This window comes from Tiliqua scincoides, chromosome 3 (genome assembly GCF_035046505.1).
Source record: "Tiliqua scincoides isolate rTilSci1 chromosome 3, rTilSci1.hap2, whole genome shotgun sequence".
NCBI lineage: Eukaryota > Metazoa > Chordata > Lepidosauria > Squamata > Scincidae > Tiliqua > Tiliqua scincoides.
This window is the reverse complement of record NC_089823.1, coordinates 153,796,691-153,818,212: the sequence shown is the minus strand read 5'-3', so window position 1 is coordinate 153,818,212 and position 21,522 is coordinate 153,796,691. Positions and strand designations below refer to the sequence as shown.

The 21,522-nt window shown below is 47.3% G+C and overlaps 1 protein-coding gene across 2 annotated transcripts; it reads right to left on the bottom strand.

Annotated features, from left to right (window-relative positions):
- Window positions 1-220: 220 nt before the first annotated feature.
- On the bottom strand, window positions 221-15,839 carry LOC136644351 (zinc finger protein 665-like). Of its 2 annotated transcripts, XM_066620155.1 has the most exons (5): window positions 15,795-15,819; window positions 14,285-14,367; window positions 13,505-13,631; window positions 11,257-11,337; window positions 221-7,288 (listed from the first exon to the last, which is right to left on the bottom strand). In XM_066620155.1, the coding sequence occupies exons 2-5, from the start codon at window positions 14,357-14,359 to the stop codon at window positions 5,181-5,183; spliced, it is 2,391 nt and encodes a 796-aa protein (XP_066476252.1). In that variant the 5' UTR covers window positions 14,360-14,367; window positions 15,795-15,819; the 3' UTR covers window positions 221-5,180. The 2 variants fall into 2 exon arrangements, with proteins under 2 accessions (XP_066476252.1, XP_066476253.1); XM_066620156.1 differs by lacking the exon at window positions 14,285-14,367 and having other exon boundaries at window positions 15,795-15,839.
- Between the last annotated feature and the right edge of the window lie 5,683 nt (window positions 15,840-21,522).

The following is a 21,522-nucleotide window of genomic DNA, read 5'->3' as shown; positions in this document are numbered from 1 at the left end:
TGTTTGTTTATACTGTTTATATTTTGAAATTTTTCTTACTTTAACTACAGTACCAGTCCCTGAAATTTTCAAGGCACCCCACCATTTTTTAAATTACATTAAATTATTACAATTAAATTAATTGTAATAATTTTTAGTTGCACGACACTGACAAGGTGCTAAAATTGTCAAGGCACACCATCAGTTTCTTGACAATTGACAAGGTCTACCATGCTGCTGGTGGGAGGCTCATATACTCTATTGGCCCTACTAATAAATGACCCCTCCCCCAAACTCCTGCAGCACACCTGCAAATAATTTGTGGCACACCAGTGTGTCATGGCACAGTGGTTGAAAATGGCTGAAGTGGAGGTTGTAGTGCATGTCAGCACCAATGACATGGGGAAATGTAGCTGGGCAGTCCTGGAGGCCAAATTTAGGCTGCCAGGTAAAAAGGGCAAAGCTGTGCCCCCAAATGTAGTGTTTTTGGAATTGCTACCTGTTTCACGTGCAGGGCCAGCTAGACAGGGGTCTCAATGTGTGGATGAGATGGTGTCAGGAGGAGGGATTTAGAGTTGTTAGGCAATGGGGGACGTTTTGGGACAACCTGGGCTGGTATAAGAGGGACAGGCTTCACTTGAACCAAAATGGAACCAAACTGCTGGCGTGTCACATTAAAAAGGTGGCAGAGCAGCTTTTAAACTGACCCCTGGGGGAAAGCCAACAAAAGCTGAGTGGCATCTGATTTGGTACTCCTCATTTCTACAGAATGAGGGTGGAGAGGTTATAGAACAAGATAACCACAGAGTAGGAACAGAAGCATGATGGGACATGACAGCCGGGTAAGCAGAAGACGAGGCTGCGGGGATAAAGGCTCACACAAGCAGAGGCTCAACAGGCACCTACTGGAGATGCTCTAGGACTGTGGTTTCCAAACTCTTTAGCACTGGGACCCACTTTTTAAAATGGTTGGTTGGTTGGCAACCTTTGCTCTTGAAAGATTAAAATACGCTATCAGGAACCACCTAGTTTCCAGTCATTTAAAAAAGGAGACCTAGAGAGAAACAATATTTTATTTATTTATTTATAATTAATAATAACCAGAAAAAGACCCTCAAACATTTATCTCTCTATATTTACACATGCTTGCAAACTGCAGGAATTGACCTATTTGTATTGTAATTACAGTATCTGATTTTTGAATAGCCCCAAGGGCTTGAGGCAATTAGTTATCAGATCTTTCCATCAACCTTTGGCGATCCACCAGTGGGTCCCAACCCACAGTTTGGGAACCAATGCTCTAGGAGGATTTCCTGATAAAGGCAGGGATTTGGACTAGATGACCTTGTGGGTCCCTTCCAACTCTTATGATTCTATGTCCTTCCACCTAGCAGCTCTGTGGCCTGGAACTGTGGTTGGGTGGGATCACGCATCACATCACTCACCCTGGGCATTCTGGCTTGAAAAATGAGCATGGGGCGACCAGATGGGGGAGGAGCTGCAGTGGAGCACAGGTAGAGGCAGCTTGGCCCAGGATTGAGGCACAAGGACATCTCCTCTCAGCCTGGCAAGGAGGAGGAAGAGCTTGTTGGCTGTGGGTTGGCTTTTGTTTGCCTGGCAGGGCTCAGCTTCTCAGCTCCCACCCCACCTGAAATTCACTACTCCATCAAGGACAAAGAGGGAGAAATGTCCCAGACTCATAGATTTCTGCACTCCCAGCGACAAAAGATGGGTTGGGGGACCACTTGGATGTTCCCTAGGAGAGAAGAGGTGGGAAATTAAGGCTGCCATCCGATCCACACTTTCCTGGGAGTAAGGCCAATAATAGGACTTATCTTTGAGTAGACTTACATAGGATTGGGCTCCAAGTGACTAAAACGTTGGAAACTGAAAGATCAGTACTTTGAATGAGTCTTCCTTGCTGTAAGCTTGGGAAAAGGAACAGCTGTGCTAGGAGCAACAGCATGGGGCAGGAGGTCTGGTCTAGAGGGTAGAGCCTCCATTTGCCTGAAGATTAACATCCACAAGGTCGGCAGTTCGAGGCCACCGGCACCGTGCGACCTTGAAGCAGCTGGCAAGCTGCAGCTGAGCTGTTCCATCTGCTCGGAGCGTGGGAGGATGGAGGCCAGAATGTTAAACCAGATCGGAGCATAACATCTTGAATGTGGTGGTTCTTGAAAGAGAGAACCTTCTTTCAATTTGTAAAAATCCCTGCGTGGATTTAATAAGCCTGCCTGTGTAAACCGCCTTGAATAAAGTCTTGAATAAAGACCAAGAAAGGCGGTATATAAATACTGTATATTATTATATTATTATTATTATGGGGATGTGAATATTCTGTTCTTGCAGAGCCATAGCCCTGACAACCTGGAAGAATAAAACTGCCAAAGGAGGCACCAGAGGGGAGGGATACTGCTGAGAAGATATAAGGCAGCAGTTCTCAAAGTCTCTGGTAGAGTTTGAGCCGCTCTAAGTTCCTGCAGGGGGGGAGGCCGCAACACAATCATCAGGATCCCATCACTAAGGGGGGGCACACGGACTGGTATTTACTTACCAGTCCCTGCAGCACCCTCCCGAAGCTTAGAAAGTGAAAGTGCAGCAATCAAGCTCCACTTCCAGTTTTGCAGAGGCAGGGCATGATCTCTCGACTTTCACTTTTTAAGCTTCAGGGAGCTCTGCGGAGGGTTGTGCAGGCTCCCTGCACCCCTGGGAGGCTGCTGCAGGGACTGGTAAGTAACTGCCAGTTCCTGTGCCCCCCTTAGCGATGTGATACTGCCTGGGGATTCCGTCACTGCCTCCCCCTGCCCCTTAAGGGGGCAGAGGCCAGGGCCCTCAGGCTGGGGCATCATGCCACCCTAGTTTGAGAAGCCCTGATCTAAGGAATGAGCTGGGTTTGATGGCTAGTACACCTGTGAGAAAAGTGACATTTGAGGGATGAGCTAAGTGCAATTCAGCAGGATTATGAGAGTTTGATTGGTCCAACACAGAACATGGACCAACACAGGTAAAAGGGATAATATGGGCACAGTGGGCTCAGAAGGAAGGGGCTCTTGGCCCTGGTTCCTCTAAAGGCTCTGTCGGTTAGAATAGGGACTTGGCACCATCAACACGTAAGTCTTATAAGCCTCAAGTATGTAGTTTAGGAAGTTAGTTTCTTGTTGCCTTCAAATATGCCAACTGACATTTTTCGAACTCTTCCTTTTTCACCTGGTTTGGGATGGAAGAGATCCCTTAACTTACTAATGACATCTTTCTTTTAATAAAACTCGCAATATCAGTGGTTTCCAAACTGGAGGGTTTGAGGGAAGCATGTGTCCCTGCCCCTTTAAGTGGTGGGGATGAGGAAGGCAGCAACCCAATCACCCAGACTGTAACTGCTGCTTCGGGGAGGGTTTGAACTTACCTGCAGCCAGCCCTCTGCAGAGCTCTCTGTGCTTCCAAAAGCCTAAAAGAAAAACAAACAAACCGGCACTTCCAGTTTTTGCAACAAAACCAGAAAAGCCAGGTTTTGTTTTGTTTTTCATTTTTTAGACTTTTGTAGGCTCCATAGGGGAGCCCTATGGAGGATTGACTGCAGGTAAGTTAAAAAAAAACAAAACCCCTCCCATTCCTAGCAGCAGTGTGATCACACTGCAGTCTTTCCACCCTCCTCTGCACATACATAAAGTGCTCCCAACTCTTTTGGGGGAGTATGGGAAGTACAGCTTTATATCAGGGGTGCCCAAAACCGGTCCGCAGGCCACTTGTGGCCCACTGCGGGTCCCCATCTGGCCCCCAGGGGGTCTCCCCACCTCCAATGGGCACTTTGCCCTCACCCCAGCCCATGCTGGCCCGCCGTGCAAGCTCCGCACCTTGCTTTCCCTCGCTGCCGCTGAGCTCAGTGGCAGTGAAGGAAAGATGAGCCCAGCCAGCTGCAGGGCCTTTTATAGTGAGAAAGTAATGTGAGACTTGCAGGTCTCTCATTACTTCCCACTATAAAAGACCCTGCACACTTGCCTGCTAGTCTCTTCTTTCTTGCCCATGGGATGGGCTTGGCTCCCCTCCTGCAACCTGAGCCAGGGGAGAGAGAGATAGATCAGGGGGGGGGGGGAGCCCAGCCCAGCCCAGCCCAGCCCAGCTTGCAGCACCTCTCCCTCCCTCCTGAGGGAGGGCTGGTTGGCTGGCCAGCTGGCCAGGCAGGCAGCAGCAGCACATGGGCAGGCAGGTAGGCATGCAGCTGGGCAAGCAGGCTGGCAGCCCAAGCAAACGAAGGAGGGAGGGCGAGGGGGCAGGTGAGCAGGTGGGTATATGTGTGTGAAAGTGTGGAAGATCCCCCCTCCATTTGTGTGTGTGCGTGAATAGGATCATAAACTGGCATGAAGATCCCCCCCTTATTAGGGTGAATGGGATCATAAACTGGCATGAAGATCCCCCCTTAGTACATGAATGGGATCATAAACTGGCATGAAGATCCCCCCCCTTATTAGGGTGAATGGAATCATAAACTGGATTGAATTCATTCATTCATTTTCCATCTCTAATATATTCATTTATGTAAATTTATTCAAATTTGAAATGTAAATGAATTCTTTTTTTTCCAGCCCCCAACACAGTGTCAGAGAGATGTTGTGGCCCTCCTGCCAAAAACTTTGAGCACCCCTGCTCTATATTATTCTATGTGTGTGGTTATTTGACCAGCAGGCAAATGCATCCATAAGGAGCCCAGGGAAACTGGAGGGGGGAAAATTTGGCTACCACCCTCCTGAGTAACCCTGTCTGAAAGGGGAATATCCTGCAGAGAATGTGGAAGGAGGGAAGCATTTAGCTGTTTTTTCTGGGCAGACAATAGGTTTGGAGGAAAGACTTGGAGCAGGGTGGGACTGGCAACCCTTTGGAAGTTGGGGAGGTATACCCTGCCAGCACCTGGAACTCCTCGGTTGGAGGGGCCAAGTGTAACCTCAAGCACACTCCCCACCCTCACAGTCAGCCCTTGACCCACCTTCTCAGTCTCTTCTTTCAACAGGAATGTCATCTTATATTCATTCACACTCTCTTGCTTGTGCTTGCTACAGAAAACCTCCATATTCAATTCCTTCTGCATAGTAGTGTGCTTGCCAGGGTTTAATGATGAAGCAAAGCTTTTGTGCTGGCAGGGCTTAACCATAGGGAATATAGAGTCAGGTGCGTCTCTGAGCATGAAAAGAGCAGCTTTTTCTTACTACTCATTGGTGATGGGGAGCAGAGGCCAATGACCAGTAGGAACTGCAGGTCAAAAAAAGAACTACTGATTTATATGGTTTCTCACCAGTGTGGATTTTTTGATGCTTTGTCAGATGTGAGCTCTGACTGAAACTCTTTCCACACTCATTGCATTTATATGGTTTCTCACCTGTGTGGATTGTTTGATGCACAGTCAGGTTTGAGCTCTTACTGAAGCTCTTTCCGCACACCAAGCAGTTGTATGGTTTCTCTCCTGTGTGGGTTCTTTGATGCACAGTCCAGGTTTTCTTATCACTAAAGCTCTTTCCACACTCCAAGCACTTATATGGTTTCTCCCCTGTGTGGATTCTTTGATGCACAGTCATGTGTGAGCTCTGACTGAAGCTCTTTCCACACTCCAAGCATTTATATGGTTTCTCACCTGTGTGGGTTCTTTCATGCACAATCAAGGTTTTCTTGTCATTGAAGCTCTTTCCACACTCTAAGCAATTGTATGGTTTCTCCCCTGTGTGGATTCTTTGATGCTTTGTCAGGTGTGAGCTCTGACTGAAGCTTTTTCCACATTCCATGCATCTATATGGTTTCTCCCCTGTGTGGATTCTTTGATGCCTGGTCAGGTGTGAGCTCCGACTGAAGCTCATTCCACATTCCAAGCATTTATATGATTTCTCACCTGTGTGGGTTCTTTCATGCACAGTCAGGTTTGATCTGTGACTGAAGCTTTTTCCACAGTCAAAGCATTTATATGGTTTCTCCCCTGTGTGGGTTTTTTGATGCACAGTTAAGGTTTTCTTGTCATTGAAGCTCTTTCCACACTCCCAGCAGTTATAAGTCTTCTCCCCTGTGTGGATTGTTTGATGCACAGTCAGGTTTGAGCTCTTACTGAAGCTCTTTCTGCACACCAAGCAGTTGTATGGTTTCTCTCCTGTGTGGGTTCTTTGATGCACAGTCCAGGTTTTCTTATCACTAAAGCTCTTTCCACACTCCAAGCATTTATATGGTTTCTCCCCTGTGTGGATTCTTTCATGCACAGTCATGTGTGAGCTCTGACTGAAGCTTTTTCCACACTCTAAGCATCTATATGGTTTCTCCCCTGTGTGGGTTTTTTGATGCACAGTCCAAGTTTTCCTGTCAGTGAAGCTTTTTCCACACTCCAAGCACTTATATGGTTTCTCTCCTGTGTGGATTCTTTGATGCACAATCAGGTTTGAGCCCCTACTGAAGCTCTTTCCACACTCCAAGCATTTATATGGTTTCTCTCCTGTGTGGGTTCTTTGATGCACTGTCAAGGTTTTCGTGTCGCTGAAGCTCTTTCCACACTCCAAGCATTTGTATGGTTTGTCCACTGCATGGGTTCTTTGATGTGATGTCAGGTGTGAGCTCTGACTAAAGCTTTTTCCACACTCTGAACACGTATATGGTTTCTCCCCTGTGTGGGTTCTTTGATGTAAAGTCAGGCTATCGTTCCTACAGAAGCACTTTCTGCACTCAAGGCATTTATATGGCTTCTCCCCTGTGTGTGTTCTTTGATGCATTCTAAGTTTTGATTTACTGCTGAAGGTCTTTGCACATTGAGGGCATTGTTGCTTTCTATCTCCAGTATCTTTCTCTAGTTCAGTTGGGATGACATGGATATACTTATCCTGACAAGCATCAAATTTATTTCTCCATTTCTCTGTCTGGCTTCCCTCCTGCCTTCTTGATCTGTCTTGGTGCATAGCTTTCTCCCTTGTATGGATCTTTTTATGAGAATGAAGATGTGTACTTGTACTGAAACTCTTTCTCTTGTCAAAGCATTTAAATGATTCTTTTCCTGTATGAATTTTGCTTTGTTTTTTAATGCTGGATATACAACTGATCCTGTCTCTGTGTAAAGCGCACTTATTCCTTCTTCTCTCTCCCTTGTCATGTTTCTGTTGGACTGGGATTTCATGGAGGTCATTACCCAGATAGACAACATCTTTAGTTGTCCAAGTCAGTGCTGGGCTTCCCTTCTGTCTCCCTGGTCCATCTTGGTCTCCAAAAGTTGCTTCCTCTACAGCAAAGATGGTGGTTTCTGGTAATGCCACATGTGGCTCCCTCTGACCCTCACTGTCTTGTCTGTAGCTTCCTGGAACAAAGATAATCTTGATTATCAACACAATAGAGAAACAGAGCCTCTTAACTGCAATCCTAGGCATGTATAAGAAGTAAAACCCACTTGATTTGGCTGTACTGACTCCCAGGAAATTATGTACTGAATTGCAGCCCTGTTTAGTGACTGTTTCTCAATTAGCTGTTGTGAATTTGCATAATCATGGCTGCTTAGCCTGTAGAACCCGAGTCAGTTCTGGGATGGGGGCAGTGTTATCTCTGGTGGACAATGTTTCTGTGGAGAAGTCATGAGAGTGGCCCTCTCTCTGGATTCTCTCAGGCTTCACAGCAGTTTTAACAGATTAACTTTTTATTAGAAAATGTTTCAGTTTCATGAACAGAAAAACAACTGGATAGCAAATATAAGATCCCAGGACACGGCTACATACAGTGAGAGAGCATTGTCAGTCACAAACACAGAGCATTCAAGTCTGGTATGTAGGTCCATTCCAGGGGGTTACATGGGGTGAGTTGGAAGTCCATAAGTCACTATATTCAAGGCTAGAGCAAGATACGCTCACTCCCACCTTGCACATGGCCAGCAGTGCCAGGCCAGGCTTCTTCCGCCGAGGGCAGCCTCCGGTCGGGGGTCCTGGATCCAGGGTATCACATTCTCATCAATGCCAAAATAAGTTTTATTTTGTACAGTGGTGCCTCTCTGTGACTGATGTCATTTTCCCCCCAATGACACGTAGATGGTGCTAAGCTCAGCCCTACTGGAAAGAAGTGGATTTCCATTGGCTCCATTATATCACTCATCTTGTTTAATCTCATATTGGGTTGCCCTTGTGTTGGTGGAGCTCTATCACCAATCAAACGTGAGCTAGGCAAAGAAAATGGCTAGAAGGAGATCAGTGCTGGCATCTTTCTGCACCCCGCTAGCTAGTGGGCCAAGAAGAAGGGACAGTGGTGGGTCTTGGCAACCATAAGTTTGCAAACGAAATTTTCAATCTCCTTTCTGAGGTTTCCTTGCTGCTCTCCCACAACCTTGTCCATCTCAGCAGAGTTGCTCCCCTTTAATAGCCACTATAAAGATCTCTTGCCAATTGTCCTTCCCTAAATCGCTGATAGAAGAATGGCAGATTTATTTTGGGAAGAGACGACTGCTCTAAGGCACTCCAGCATCACCCAGAGCCTTCCTGCCTGCGTCATCAGATCACAGAGGACCTGTTGAGACATGTAAGATAGCAGAGGAGGGTGAATGGGCACAGGGGATAGGACAAAACTAGGTGCGGGGAAAATGAGGGGCAGGAATGCTGCAGAATTATGGATCTGTGGTGATGGAACATGCTGGATCCTATCCCCTCCATCAGCAACCTTCCTGCCCACTCTCTCTCTTTGGACCTCCCTGCCCATCTCCTCTTCTCAGACAAAATTGCAGGTCTGAGGAGACCCACTGCGAAGTTGGAGACTTACAGAGACATAAGGGGATTTAAATTCCCTTTGCTAATCTGACCCTCTCCCTCTGGATACAGTGCACTCCTTTTCAGCACGGCTGCACTGGGTGGGGTGGGGGGGAAGGATAGCATTGGGCTGTAAGAATTAAAAATCTGATTTTTAAAACACAGTGGAGTAAAGAATCCTGGAAACTGGACTCTTCTCAACTCAGCTTCAGTGAGGAGGTGAAGTAGAGTGAGTGAACTTCCAGGCTCCTAAGTGCTTTGACTGCCCCATGTTAGAGAAAGTCCAAGAGGGGCTGAGAAAGTGGGTATCATGGAGGTAGACTCTTCCCCCCCCTTGCTATATCATCACAGGGGGAGTTGGGAAATGGTGCTTTGAAATGCAAAGATAGTGGGAGATGTTGATTTGGACCACTTTGAAATGTGCGTGTATTTCTTTCACGTATCATCTATTGTTCTGGGATGTAAGAAATGAACTTTAACAGGGAGAGAATCTTCCTGTGTGATGGAAGCGGGAATATTCTTATTGTAATAGCTTAATAGCATGTAGATGCAAACACCTTAGAAATATCTGCAGGATCAGAGCCCTGCTAGACTGAGGAGGCATAAAACTGTCAAAGGAACTGTCAAGAAGGAGAAATACCACTGTGAACAGAGTCAGGGAGTCAGCCTTGGTACCCGCCAGGTGTCTGGGTATGTGTGTGTCTGATTCACACCAGACCTGAAGGACCCAAATCCAGTGCTGTTAATTAAGAGCTATGCCAGACACCTGTGACAAGGCTTGACAGGAAGGTCAATGAACAAAGCATGAATCAACAAAATTTGGGATACATAATTGGTTGGAGCAGGTTGTTTGGGATTTAAGGGGGCAAGGTAAGTTCACTTTCATTGGATCCAAGTCCAGCAGGAAGTTCTGCCAGATAGATCAGCGATTTTGCACTGTGGGACATCAGAATGTGACTATATTAAATAACTTAGATTGCTTAGTTAGCTTTACTTGTGGTCTGCTACCTTTTAATATGTCTGCAGTAATTATTCTGGATCCCTCCTGTTATGACCCTCTCAGATGGGGTGGAGGAAAGATGCCTTATTTACTAAGGGCCCAATCCTGATGGATCATAGTGCTAGCACTGAGTTCCAGTGCTGGCTGCTGTAAACGTGCCATAAAGCTTGTTTACGGCACCCTTGGAGGAAGCAGTGTTGGCACTGGGACCAGTGCCAGAAGGATGCTGCCTGGAGGAAGGTAAGAGCTCCGGTCAGTGGTGCAGGCTTTCGCGGTGGGGCAGGGGGTGAGAAGGCGTTCTGGGGTGGGGGAGGAACTGGCCCAGGAGGGGGGTGGAACTGACAAAGCCCTGCTCTGCCAAATCCTATCCTCCATGTCATGCCGAATTGCCCAACATAGAGGTTCTCTTGTCTGCACTGGCAAAATAACTGGTGCAGAGAAGCCCCATTGCAGGGCTTTCCATGGGGCAAGGGGGCAAAAGTCCCCTTCCCCCAAGGAGACCTCCGGTGGTTTCCCAACACCTGTGAGATACACCACTGTTCCTTTGGGCACCAGGAAGTATAGGATTGGGCTATAATTCAGCAGCTCTCAAATCTTCTCAACTCCGTGAGCCACATTGTGGTGGGTCACAACCTGATGTTTGTTGGGTCATGATGCAAAGCATTATGAGGTGCTACCAGAAGCCACTTCCAGTAGCACCCCAGAATGCTTTGCAGCATGACCCAGCAAACACTGGGTCACGACCCACCATGCATCAGGTCATGACCTATAGTTTAAGAAATGTTGTACTAAGCAATTTAAGTGTAATAAAACCTTTTAATGTTATCTTTGAGTGCATGTTTTGGGGTTGACCAAGGGGGGAATTGTAACTTAGAAGGGGCCTATTGGAGTGGATGGATAAAAGTTATAAGCACCCCCTTTCTATCTTAAGAACATAAGAACAGCCCTGCTGGATCGGGCCATAGGCCCTTCTAGTCCCTGTATCTCACAGCGGCCCACCAAATGCACCATCTTCCCCCTTCTATCTGCAGTGAGAGCCTCCATAGATTAAAAGAGGTGTGGGAGGGAAGCGCCCAGTGGCTTGGCTTGGTGGACGCACTTACAGGAAGGCAGGGACCAGTATGTAAAGTTGGTGAGCAGGGATTTGCACCTCTCTGTTGTCCAGGACCCAGAAACCCTCAGCTCTGAGGGGCATTATTGTGACAGTGGTTAAGAGGAAATGACAGCAGCTTCTCTTCTGCATTTGCTGAGTTCTGACTCTCTTTGTTCAGGGTCCGAGGTCCTTTGAGAAGGATGTGGCAGGGAGAGGAAAGTGGCAAACCAGAGCATCAGTCACTCAAATCACACCAACACTTTCAGTCTAGGACCCTCATGGCCTTCCAGGTGAGATCAGAATTGCAGAGTGTATTACGCTGACCTAACCAGCGCCAAGTTAACCCAGAAAAGAAGGGTTCTCATTCACTGCAGCAACCTTCTGATTCTATTTTCCCAGTACAATGAATCTACTGCTCTATTAAACAGTCCTGTGCACAAGCAAGTTACCTGCTGACTTCTCTTCTCCCTGGAGATATGCATACTCCCCATCTTCCAGCTGGGAAATGAAGGTGGGTTTGGGAAAGTCCTCTGAGAAGGAAACAAGGAGATAAGTTACATATTAATCCAAGTTACATATTAATCCAAAATACAGAGGTTTTCCAAAGTGGCCTGATGTCAGGCCACTCCCACCCCCACTCCCAAAAAGGCACTAAGCAGGACAGGAGAAGAGCTCTTTAAACTTTCAAGCAGAAATATGCAGCAGAAACAGCTGCCTGGATCTCAACCTATCAATCTGCTTTAGGGGAGTAGAAGCTCACTGCTCACAAAACCTGGAACAAATCACTAGTTGGGACTCCAAGTCTGGAGCTGAAACCTACCATGTTTCTCTCATCTGCCTCTCAGGACATGGAAGAGAAGCCTCAACCAGAAGGCCAATTTTCCCCTCCCCCAGCAGATTCCTCTCTGCAAAAAGACTTGCAGCCCAAGCCTAACCAACTGTCCACAGCTGATAGTTCCAATGTACCCCATACAAATCATTCTCTTACCTTGAGAAAGCTGCTGTGACTCCCTATCAGGGCTGCAGAGAGAGGCTGCATTCTTTAAGCTTCCAGCATGCTTGGGTGGCATTCTTTTCTAGGTTTCAGCATGCTAGAATTTTGCCAAACAAGCTCAGAGCTAGAAAAGATGGCCACCACTATGCCTATAGTCACTTCTGCCTATTTTGAATCAAAACAAATAGAGGAATCTGTCAGGAATATGGCAACCTCCATACTGTACAGAGTGCAGAGCAACAACATGGCAATCTTCATCCAATTGATTTAAATGAGGGCACACCATTTTGTCATTTAAAAAATAACCACACTGGTAGCATGCTAGCAGCATCAGTGGTGTACCTGAGCGAGGCAAGGGGAAATGCCCTGGAAGCCAGACTGGGTGGGCAGTGCCACACCACTCCCTATCCTCCTGCCACACTGCCCCCCCCCTCATGTCACTCAGGATGGAAGCCCAGAGGTGCTCTGAGGGCCTTCTAAAGGCCTCGGATGATCAAAAAACTCAGAAAAACCTTCTAAGGGCCTAAAAACGTCACTTCTGGTTTCCTCTGTGAAATTAGATTTTTTTGGCCCTCTGAGGCCTTTAGAAAGCCTTTGGAGGTCAGGGAGGCAGCACAATGCCTCCATGGGCCTCCGAAAGGGAGGCAGGGGCAGCAGCCCACTGGTAGGGGAGCGGTAGCTTGGCACAGGGGGCAGCAGCCTGTGGTCTTGGCCCCGGGTGCTACTGGGGCCAGGATCACCACTGAGCAGCATGCTGGAAATGTCACCGTCACATTTTTTCTAGCTTAAAAAAAACAAAAAACCACGGCCTTAGGACTTCGCTGTTAGACAAGCAGTGTCTCCTCATCTGATCTGAGTATAAAATCTCTTGCTGAACCAAGGTGGTTTTTCACAACAAGAGGAAATATCAAAATCAGGTTACTAAAGAAAATCAAGAGAATGAGGACTTAAGGTGGCTATTTCTCTGTTCGGCTGAGATGACTGAAGAAGGATGGAAAAAAGGCAAGTCCCAAAGGCCTTTCTTGATGTGACAACACACCATGTCTAAAATGGCATCAGCCACAAGTCCTGCAGGTGATCCTGCAAACTTATGTGGCTCTTGGTATCAGAGGAAGATAAAAATAATTTAGACTCTTGTTTCCACTTCTACCTAAATGGAAAACCTCCCACATAAATATCTGGATTAGGTCATCATGCTTCCAGTGCAGTAGGCCAGTCAGAATCCAGAATCTCACTGATGTCATCAGGCACAGGGGATTGGAAACTACACCCTCTTCAGAGAAGCCTGATAAATACTACATTCCTCTGGAAAAACAATGGACAGGCACATCATGCAAATTCCTCCAGCAGCAGCACCTCCTAGATAAACCACCAATCAATGGGCTAAACACTGAACAATACAGAGGAAGGAGAATGATGAGGCCTGACATGCACTGTCAGTTACAAGTGGCTCATTTTGCAGGAATGGGCTTTTCCCAAAATGGACTTTCCTCAATTGATTTCTTTACCTAGTCATCCCTCCTAGTCATTTCATCTCCAAAGAGCATCAGCCAGGCCAAGCTCAGCTCTGCATTAGCAAGGCACAGCAAGCATGTCCAGGACACAAGTTCCAACCCACATGCCCCATTAATGTGGTACAATCCAGACAGTGAGAAAAAGAGCTTCTTTGGTTTCTATCTACCAGAGAGAAAGGGCGTCCTTACCTAGAGAGGCCACAATCCCATAATTCTCCAGCATGACTTCTCTGTACAGAGCCTTTTGACCTGGATCCAGCAGAGCCCACTCCTCCTCCATAAAGCGCACAACCACCTCCTCGAAGGACACTGGACCCTGGATGGAGAGAACAGTCTCCATCAAATAACAAACAACGCCCCACCCATTTAACAAAATATCCCCGTGCTCTTTTACTCCCAGTCTGAAAAGGTGGGCTTAACTGGGCACTTTCCTACCCCTCGAAGTGGCTCTTCTTGGCTTGGGGCTCATTGCTCATCACTCCCACAGCTAAACCTTCTTCTCACTTATAGGCACTGCAGGCTCTCTTGCATAGCGCAGCCTTGGGTATACACACTCCCACCACCTTGCCATCACTCCAGATTTTTACTGAAGCTGGCTCCACTTGCTAGCAGCCAGTCCCATCCCGCTTGCTCTTTGTGCCTAGTCATTCTGCTTTGGAAATCTTTGTGAGCACCTGACATTTCACAAGACCACCTCTGGCTTTCCCTGAAGTAACTCCATCTCTGCTGCTCCTCCTACTCAGGCAGTGCACCAGCACAGATAATATTGGGGACAAATTGCAAGATTTTACTGATCCATTGACTATCATTCCAACCCTTGGTGTTTGGTGCAGTTCACATAAACACTTCTCAGTGCAAATACGTATATATTACAGAACCATGGGGGAGGGGAGCTCTCTCAAGGCCTGAAAGAAAGCAGGGGGCACCCAAGCTGTTTCTTGCACATTACCATGGTGAGCTGCTCCTTACCTGAGAAGGCTGCAGAGCAGCCGATTCTGCTCCATGCCAAAGAGGAGATGGTCTGGAATGTGGCCCCGAAGCCATTCTGGTGCCTGTGCAGGATACCAACATGTTGGGAAGACATTGTGCCGTTTTCTAACTTCACTTCCCTCTGCAATTTGATGCTCTCTTTTTATTTGCACCATAGCTCTGATTCTGACCCCAGAAATGTCCCAATGGGATGAGCCCCACACACCATCTCACTTCACTCTTCCTACTTCTGCCACTTTGTACCCATTTCTTTCTCTCTCTGCCTTCCTAGTCACCTCCATTCCCTCCTTGAAATCTCCCTGTAAAACTTGCTTCTGCTAAGCCTTTCTAGCCCCAAGACCCACCTTTCCTGCTGCATTTTCTGCCTCAGTTTGGTCCTACTACTGCTACTACTACTCTTTCCTGAAGCCCAGTCTCTAGGGTTGAGATTTAGCAGCAGGCAAGACAGGGGCTGTATGGATTCCAGGAAATGTCCTGTAATTCGGAACATGGAAGCTGATGGGGCAAGACTTTGATATGCAGAGGGCAGAGGAGTGTTGTGCATGATAGGGAAGCCCTCACAGGGCTGTCATCTGGAGCTGACACTTAATGGAGGTCAAAGTGGGTATACCTTTAACCATTGTATAGAAAGGAAATGTTGGCAGGTACAGCTTTTTAAACTCTTCCAAGCTGAGCTGCATCTGCCAAAATTCCCTCTTCTATACAATGCTTAAAGGTACAGGCACTCTGTCCTCCACTATATCTGATCACCCTGCTCACACAATACCAGAACCAGAGGACATCCACTAAAACTGAGTGTCGGGAGAGTTACAACTGACAAAATAAAATATTTCTTTACTCAGCATGTAATTCACCTGTGGAACTGCTTGCCACAGGATATGGTGATGACATTTGGCCTAGATGCCTTTAAAAGGGGATTGGACAGATTTATGTTGGGAAAGTCCATCACAGGTTACAAGCCATGATGGGTTTGTGCAACCTCCTGGTTTTAGAAGTAGGTGATATCAGATGCAAGGGAGGGCCCTAGAATGCAGGTCTCTTGTTGTCTTGTGTGCTCCCTGAGGCATTTGGTGGGCCACTGTGAGATACAGGAATCTGACCCAGCAGGGCTCTTTGTATATTCTTATGTAATTAAATCTACAACAGTGGTGAAAAGCATCCAGCTCCTCAGTTTTAGAATAGTCCAGGCCTAAAACACTGCCCTCCAGTGTCCCTGGTACACCCTGTTGTTCTTGGTGCCAGTTTCAGAGATGACTGGCCCCTTCTGGGCCTCTTTGCCAGGCTCTTACGCTGTCCCTGTCAAAAAACCCCTTCCCCATAGAAATGAAGCCATTAAGAGCAGAGCCCAAGCTTGGCATGCAAAAGCAGGGGGAGGATTGTCACTGTTTGCCTTCTCAGCCCCTTTCCCTTCACTGGCTGGCCTTTGAGCCCCTCTGCCTGCCTGCCACCCCTGGGACCCCCTTTTGCCCCCAGAGGGCTGCGTACTCACCAGAAGGGGCTGCTGACCTCAAACCCTTGAGCAGACACAGGAAGGGGGCGGAGAAGGAAGTGGCTTCCTCCCCATTCGTTGCTCTAGGAATCTGGAGTCGCTCCTTTTAACTCATCGAGTGCCCATCGGCAGAGCAGAAAGACTCTTTGCAGCAGCAGCGCCAGGTTTTGACCCTCCCACCGCCTAGTGGGGACTGGGAGGTGCATCTCCTCCAGCCGGACATCCCCTCTGCTTCCTCCCGGAGAGCCCAATCCTATGCATGCCTACTTAGAAGTAAATCTCATTATAGTCAATGGGGCTTACCCCCAGGTAAATGTGAATAAGACTGGAGCCCGATGCTGCACCTGGTGCATGGTGTGCAGCACAGACTCTGGCTTCTCCTGCTGGGGTTGATCTTCTCCCCAGGCTGCAAGTGCCCGCTCCGGACTAACAGCCCAGTCCTATCCACATTTTCCTGGGAGTAAGCCCCATTGACTCTAATGGGATTTGCTTCTGAGTAGACATGCATAGAATTGGGCTGTTAAGCTTCTCATTTTGCAGTTTTCATAGTCAAGAAAGGAAGACTGGACAGTCAATCAAGAGCAAAGTTTTTGGCAGGAGGGCCACATCAGCTCTCTGACACTATGTGGGGGGGGCGGGGGGAAGAATTAATTTACATTTAAAATGTGAATAAATTTACATAAGTTTACAGAAATTAATATATTAAAGATGAACTTATATGAATGAATGAAGGTCTTGCAATAGCTCGAGGCCTATAAAAGGCCTTGCACAAAGCAAGGCTGGCCTTTCCTTTGCTGCCACTGCTGCCTCACAGACATAAAACAGCAAGCAGTGGAGGGAGCCCTCATCCCACAGCTCATGCAAAAGGTCAAACAGTCGCTCTCACTCTGAGAGCAGTTGCATTGGGGCAGTGCGGGCTCCAACAAATCTCCGGAGGGCCAGAGGCTCATTGGAGACTGGGGGCTCCCTGAGGGCTGCATTGAGAGGTCTCGAGGGCTGCAAGTGGCCCTAGGGCCGGGGTTTGGGCACCCCTGATCAAGAGGAAAGAGCCCCCCTACACAAAGCATCTGGGGTCCCACTCTCTGAGACATCTTGCTGAGATGCTCCTCACACATGCAGCCAGCCCTGAATTTGGAAATTGTTGCAAAAAATTTCTGAAATCTTTTTTTTTTTTTTAACGCTTTGGAAGCATCCTTTGGAAGTTTGCAGCAGAAAATTGATGAAGAGATGACCACTCTTGTGGCTGGAATGCTAATGTGTGGTATGAGGTCATCTTCATACCCCCAAATTAAAATGTCACATTTTCAGACTTTCTCTAGTAGTTGACATGGCATAGATCACGTGTGAACCCAGTTTCATCCTTTTGCCTGCCTGCAAGTCCCTAACTAATGCATCTTGCTCTCCAGTTTAATCTTCTGGGAACCCTAGAATGCCTGTAAATGTTTGGGGGGGGGGAGGTTTCTAGCAGCCTCAGAGTTGGGATTGGCTTCAAAATGAATTAAACTTGTTCAGTAATAGCTATTCTTTACCACGGGCACATAGACTTCTTGCACATGCATATTTCACTTGCACGTTTGGCACAGAAAGATCATTCTGCAATTTTAATTTAAGCAACTCAGAAGTGGAATCAGGCTGGCCCATGACATTTTGCTGCTTCAGGCAAAGATGGCACCCCCCACATTGTGTTGCCAAGCTGGGAACAACCAGAGGCACTGCTAGCTCCTGAACAGCACAATCCTATGCATGTCTACTCAGAAATACTGCAAGTCTCACTGTGTTCAGTGGAACTTCCCCCAAATGTGTATAGGATTGCAGCCAAAAAGACCTACCATAGATCTTCAGCCTTTCTCCAAGAAGTTAAGTGCTTCTCTTTACCTCACAGCAAACCTTTCAAGTAGTTATGCTGAGGGTTGCTGCCTGGACCATGGTCACCCAGTGAGTTTCATGGTTTTGGGGGGGGGGATTCAGGGGGGGGATTAACCTCAAAAAGACCCAGACTCAACAACAATTAAGCTCACAGTATTACATCCATTTGACCTGACACTGTTAAGTCAGTGTGCACAAGATCAAAGGAGGCATTTTCATTTAACTAAAGGTAAAACCAGCAGTAATTTATTATTACTATTATTATTAAAGTAAATTGCAGTATTATTCAGGCATAATCAAAGCACCATATTTCCATACCTTCTCAATCTGTAAGGTCCATACTTTGTTGGGTTTAAAAGAGGATTAGACAAATTTACAAAAGGGCAGAAGTCTATCACAGAATGTCATACAACTATGAAACTATTTTATGTGTCTCCCAGTCTGACCAGCCTCACAGGGGTGTTGTAAAGAAAGGTATCTCATTTTTATCTTAACAACGCCTTGTACATTTTAGCATCAGGATAGTAGCATGCTATCTATAAAAACCAATGTCTAAGTTTAAGTGTGTGTGTGTTAATGTGTGAAAACGTTTAAAGAAGCAGTTGCTATGGGGGCAGAGGGCAATAGAATTTTTTAAAATGGGTTTTCTTAAGAACATAAGAACAGCCCCACTGGATCAGGCCATAGGCCCATCTAGTCCAGCTTCCTGTATCTCACAGCGGCCCACCAAATGCCCCAGGGAGCACACCTGATAACAAGAGACCTGCATCCTGGTGCCCTCCCTTGCATCTGACATAGCCCATGTCTAAAATCAGGAGGTTGAACATACACATCATGGCTTGTAACCTGTAGTGGGTTTTTCTTCGAGAAACTTGTCCAATCCCCTTTTAAAGGCATCCAGGCCAGATGTCATCACCACATCCACTGGCAAGGAGTTCCACAGACCAACCACACGCTGAGTAAAGAAATATTTTCTTTTGTCTGTCCTGACTCTCCCAACACTCAATTTTAGTGGATGTCCCCTGGTTCTGGTGTTATGTGAGAGTGTAAAGAGCATCTCTCTATCCACTTTATCCTTCCCATGCATAATTTTGTATATCTCAATCATGTCCCCCCTCTGTCGTCTCTTTTCTAGTCTGAAGAGGCCCAAACGCCATAGCCTTTGCTCATAAGGAAGGTGCCCCAGCCCAGTAATCATCTTAGTTGCTCTCTTTTGCACCTTTTCCATTTCCACTATATCCTTTTTGAGATGCGGCGACCAGAACTGGACACAATACTCCAGGTGTGGCCTTACCATCAATTTGTACAACTGCATTATAATATTAGCTGTTTTGTTCTCAATACTTTTTCTAATGGTCCCAAGGATAGAATTGGCCATCTTTACTGCTGCTGCACGTTGGGTCGACACTTTCATTGACTTGTCCACACCCCCCCCCAAGATCTCTCTCCTGATCTGTCACAGACAGCTCAGAACCCATTAGCCTATATGTGAAGTTTTGATTTTTTGCCCCAATGTGCATGACTTTTGTATTGGAATCTTGGTAGATCTAACAAGGAGTTAGGGTAGGGTGTGGTGTCAGCAGTGGCCCCTTTAAGGTTAAAGCCTGGGCAGCCAGCAGAGTGTGCTGCACAGCTGCAGCCACTAGAAGGCAATCGGGCCCTCAGGGATATAAGGAACACCTGAGGCAGGAAGGGTTTGTGGGTAGCAGAAGGAGGAAAGCTTGAGTGGGCCTGGATTAATGGACTGAGGAATTGATGGGTGAATGGACTTTGGAGACTGCTGCAACAGACTGCTGGAGACACTGGAGTTTGGTGTGTGGCTGCTGTGCCCAAGACCTGCTGAGGACCAAGGGGCTGCTGTAGTGGTGGGAGGCTGCTGGCAGGAGAGAGGACCTCTGCAGGTTGAACAGGTGAGCTGCCCTGGAGGTGGGGTCTAGCAGGACTGCAGGGCAGAGCCAGGGTCATTTTTGAGGAAAGGAGAGCTAATTAGCTAAATGTGGGCATAATTCTCCAGTCAGAGCTTGGATTGGGATTTGGCAGAACAACTTCACACTTACTTGCATTGAAACACATCTGCCATTTTGCTACCTATTCTGCCAGTTTGGAGAGATCCTTCAGGAGCTCCTCACAATCACTTCTGGTCTTTACCACTTGGAAAAGTTTGGTGTCATCTGTGAACTTAGCCACCTCACTGCTCACCCCTGTCTCCAAGTCATTTATGAAGAGATTGAAGAGCACCGATCCCAGGACAGATCCTTGGGGTACACCGCTTTTCACCTCTCTCCATTGTGAAAATTGCCCATTGACACCCACTCCCTGTTTCCTGGTCTTCAACCAGTTCTCAGTCCAGGAGAGGACCTGCCCTCTAATTCCCTGACTGTGGAGTTTTCTCAGCAGCCTTTGGTGAGGGACCGTGTCGAATGCCTTCTGGAAGTCCAGTTATATAATGTCCACGGGTTCTCCCGCATCCACATGCCTGTTGACCTTTTCAAAGAATTCTAAAAGGTTTGTGAGGCAAGACTTACCCTTACAGAAGCCATGCTGATTCTCCCTCAGCAAGGCCTGTTTGTCTATGTGTTTTGAGATTCTATCTTTGATGAGGCATTCCACCATCTTACCCAGTATAGATGTTAGGCTGACTGGCCTATAGTTTCCCGGGTCCCCCCTCTTTCCCCTTTTAAAGACTGGTGTGACATTTGCTATCCTCCAATCCTCTGGCACTGTGGCTATTCTGAGGGACAAGTTGCATATTTTAGTCAAGAGATCAGCAACTTCATTCTTCAATTCCTTAATAACTCTAGGGTGGATGCCATTCTTTTCTTTCCTTGTATATCATGCTATGCATGATTCAGAAGTCCCACTGTGTACAACAGGTTTACTCTCAGGTAACTGCACATTTGATTTTAGCCTTTTAAAAAAAATAGTGTGAGGGAACAAACAGTTGTTTTTCTCTTCCAGTTCTATTGTTGCCACCACTGCTGCATTCAGCTGTGTTCTTGTGGGGCGGGTGGGGGGGGGAGAGGTTGTTCTTGAAAACTTCTATCCTGAATGGGTAAGAGGTCTGCCCCCCCAAGAGGAAATTCTTGCAAAATTAAAGGATAAGTATGGCTAAACATCAGAGACCTGTAAATGCTAGGGTAAGCAAGCTGCTGACTCATGGTGGGCAATGCCCACCCTGGCCCCCCTCTAGCTAAGGCTCTGGCTGTGATGGTTCTCCTCTGTCTGTGAGGATGGAAGGGCAACAGCAGCATTGTTGTTCCTGTTGCCTGGGCAATGGGATGATGATCACCAGCAGTTGTGTCCCTTAGCTATAGGCTGCCTCATGCTGATGGCTTGTTGGGAGATGGCAGTGAGGCAGCTTGCAAAGATGAGGCAGTTGATAGAGCACAGGTGCAGGGGATGGGGCCTATCTACGTCAATCCAGGGATGTGTGGTGGGTGGGGAGGCAGGTGAGGCAGAGCCTCCCAACAGGAGTCCTTCAGAAAACACCCCCAACTTCCCTGCATGGGTTGTAGGTGTTTGGGTGCCTCACATGGCAGTGGTGCTTTTTGAAGGACTCTGGTGGGGAGGCCCTGCCTCACTTTCTTCCCCACCCACCACATGTCCCTGTGCCTGTCAGCTGCTTCCACCAATCTACTGCTGAAGCAACTCCACCCAGCCTCATGGGTGGGCCCTGAGTGGAATCCTCAGAAGTGTGGCAGATTTCAGACTGGTTGTCAAAATGATGTTCAGAGCAGGAGCCAGTAGGGATAGAACTACAACACTTAACCTGATTTCCAGGGTCTTCCATGCCATGCCTTTTGATAGTAAGTCTTGTTCTCCTCTCATCCCAGTAGTATACAGTTCTTTGTATGGGTCCTTT

Excerpts from the sequence above, each read along its gene's own strand:
- LOC136644351 (XM_066620155.1), bottom strand. The coding sequence starts at position 14,359 with ATGGCTTCGGGGCCACATTCCAGACCATCTCCTCTTTGGCATGGAGCA. Across the intron at positions 13,632-14,284 it reads CTGCTCTGCAGCCTTCTCAG|GGTCCAGTGTCCTTCGAGGA; the intron begins GTAAGGAGCAGC and ends CTCTCCATCCAG. Across the intron at positions 11,338-13,504 it reads TGGGATTGTGGCCTCTCTAG|AGGACTTTCCCAAACCCACC; the intron begins GTAAGGACGCCC and ends TTTCCTTCTCAG.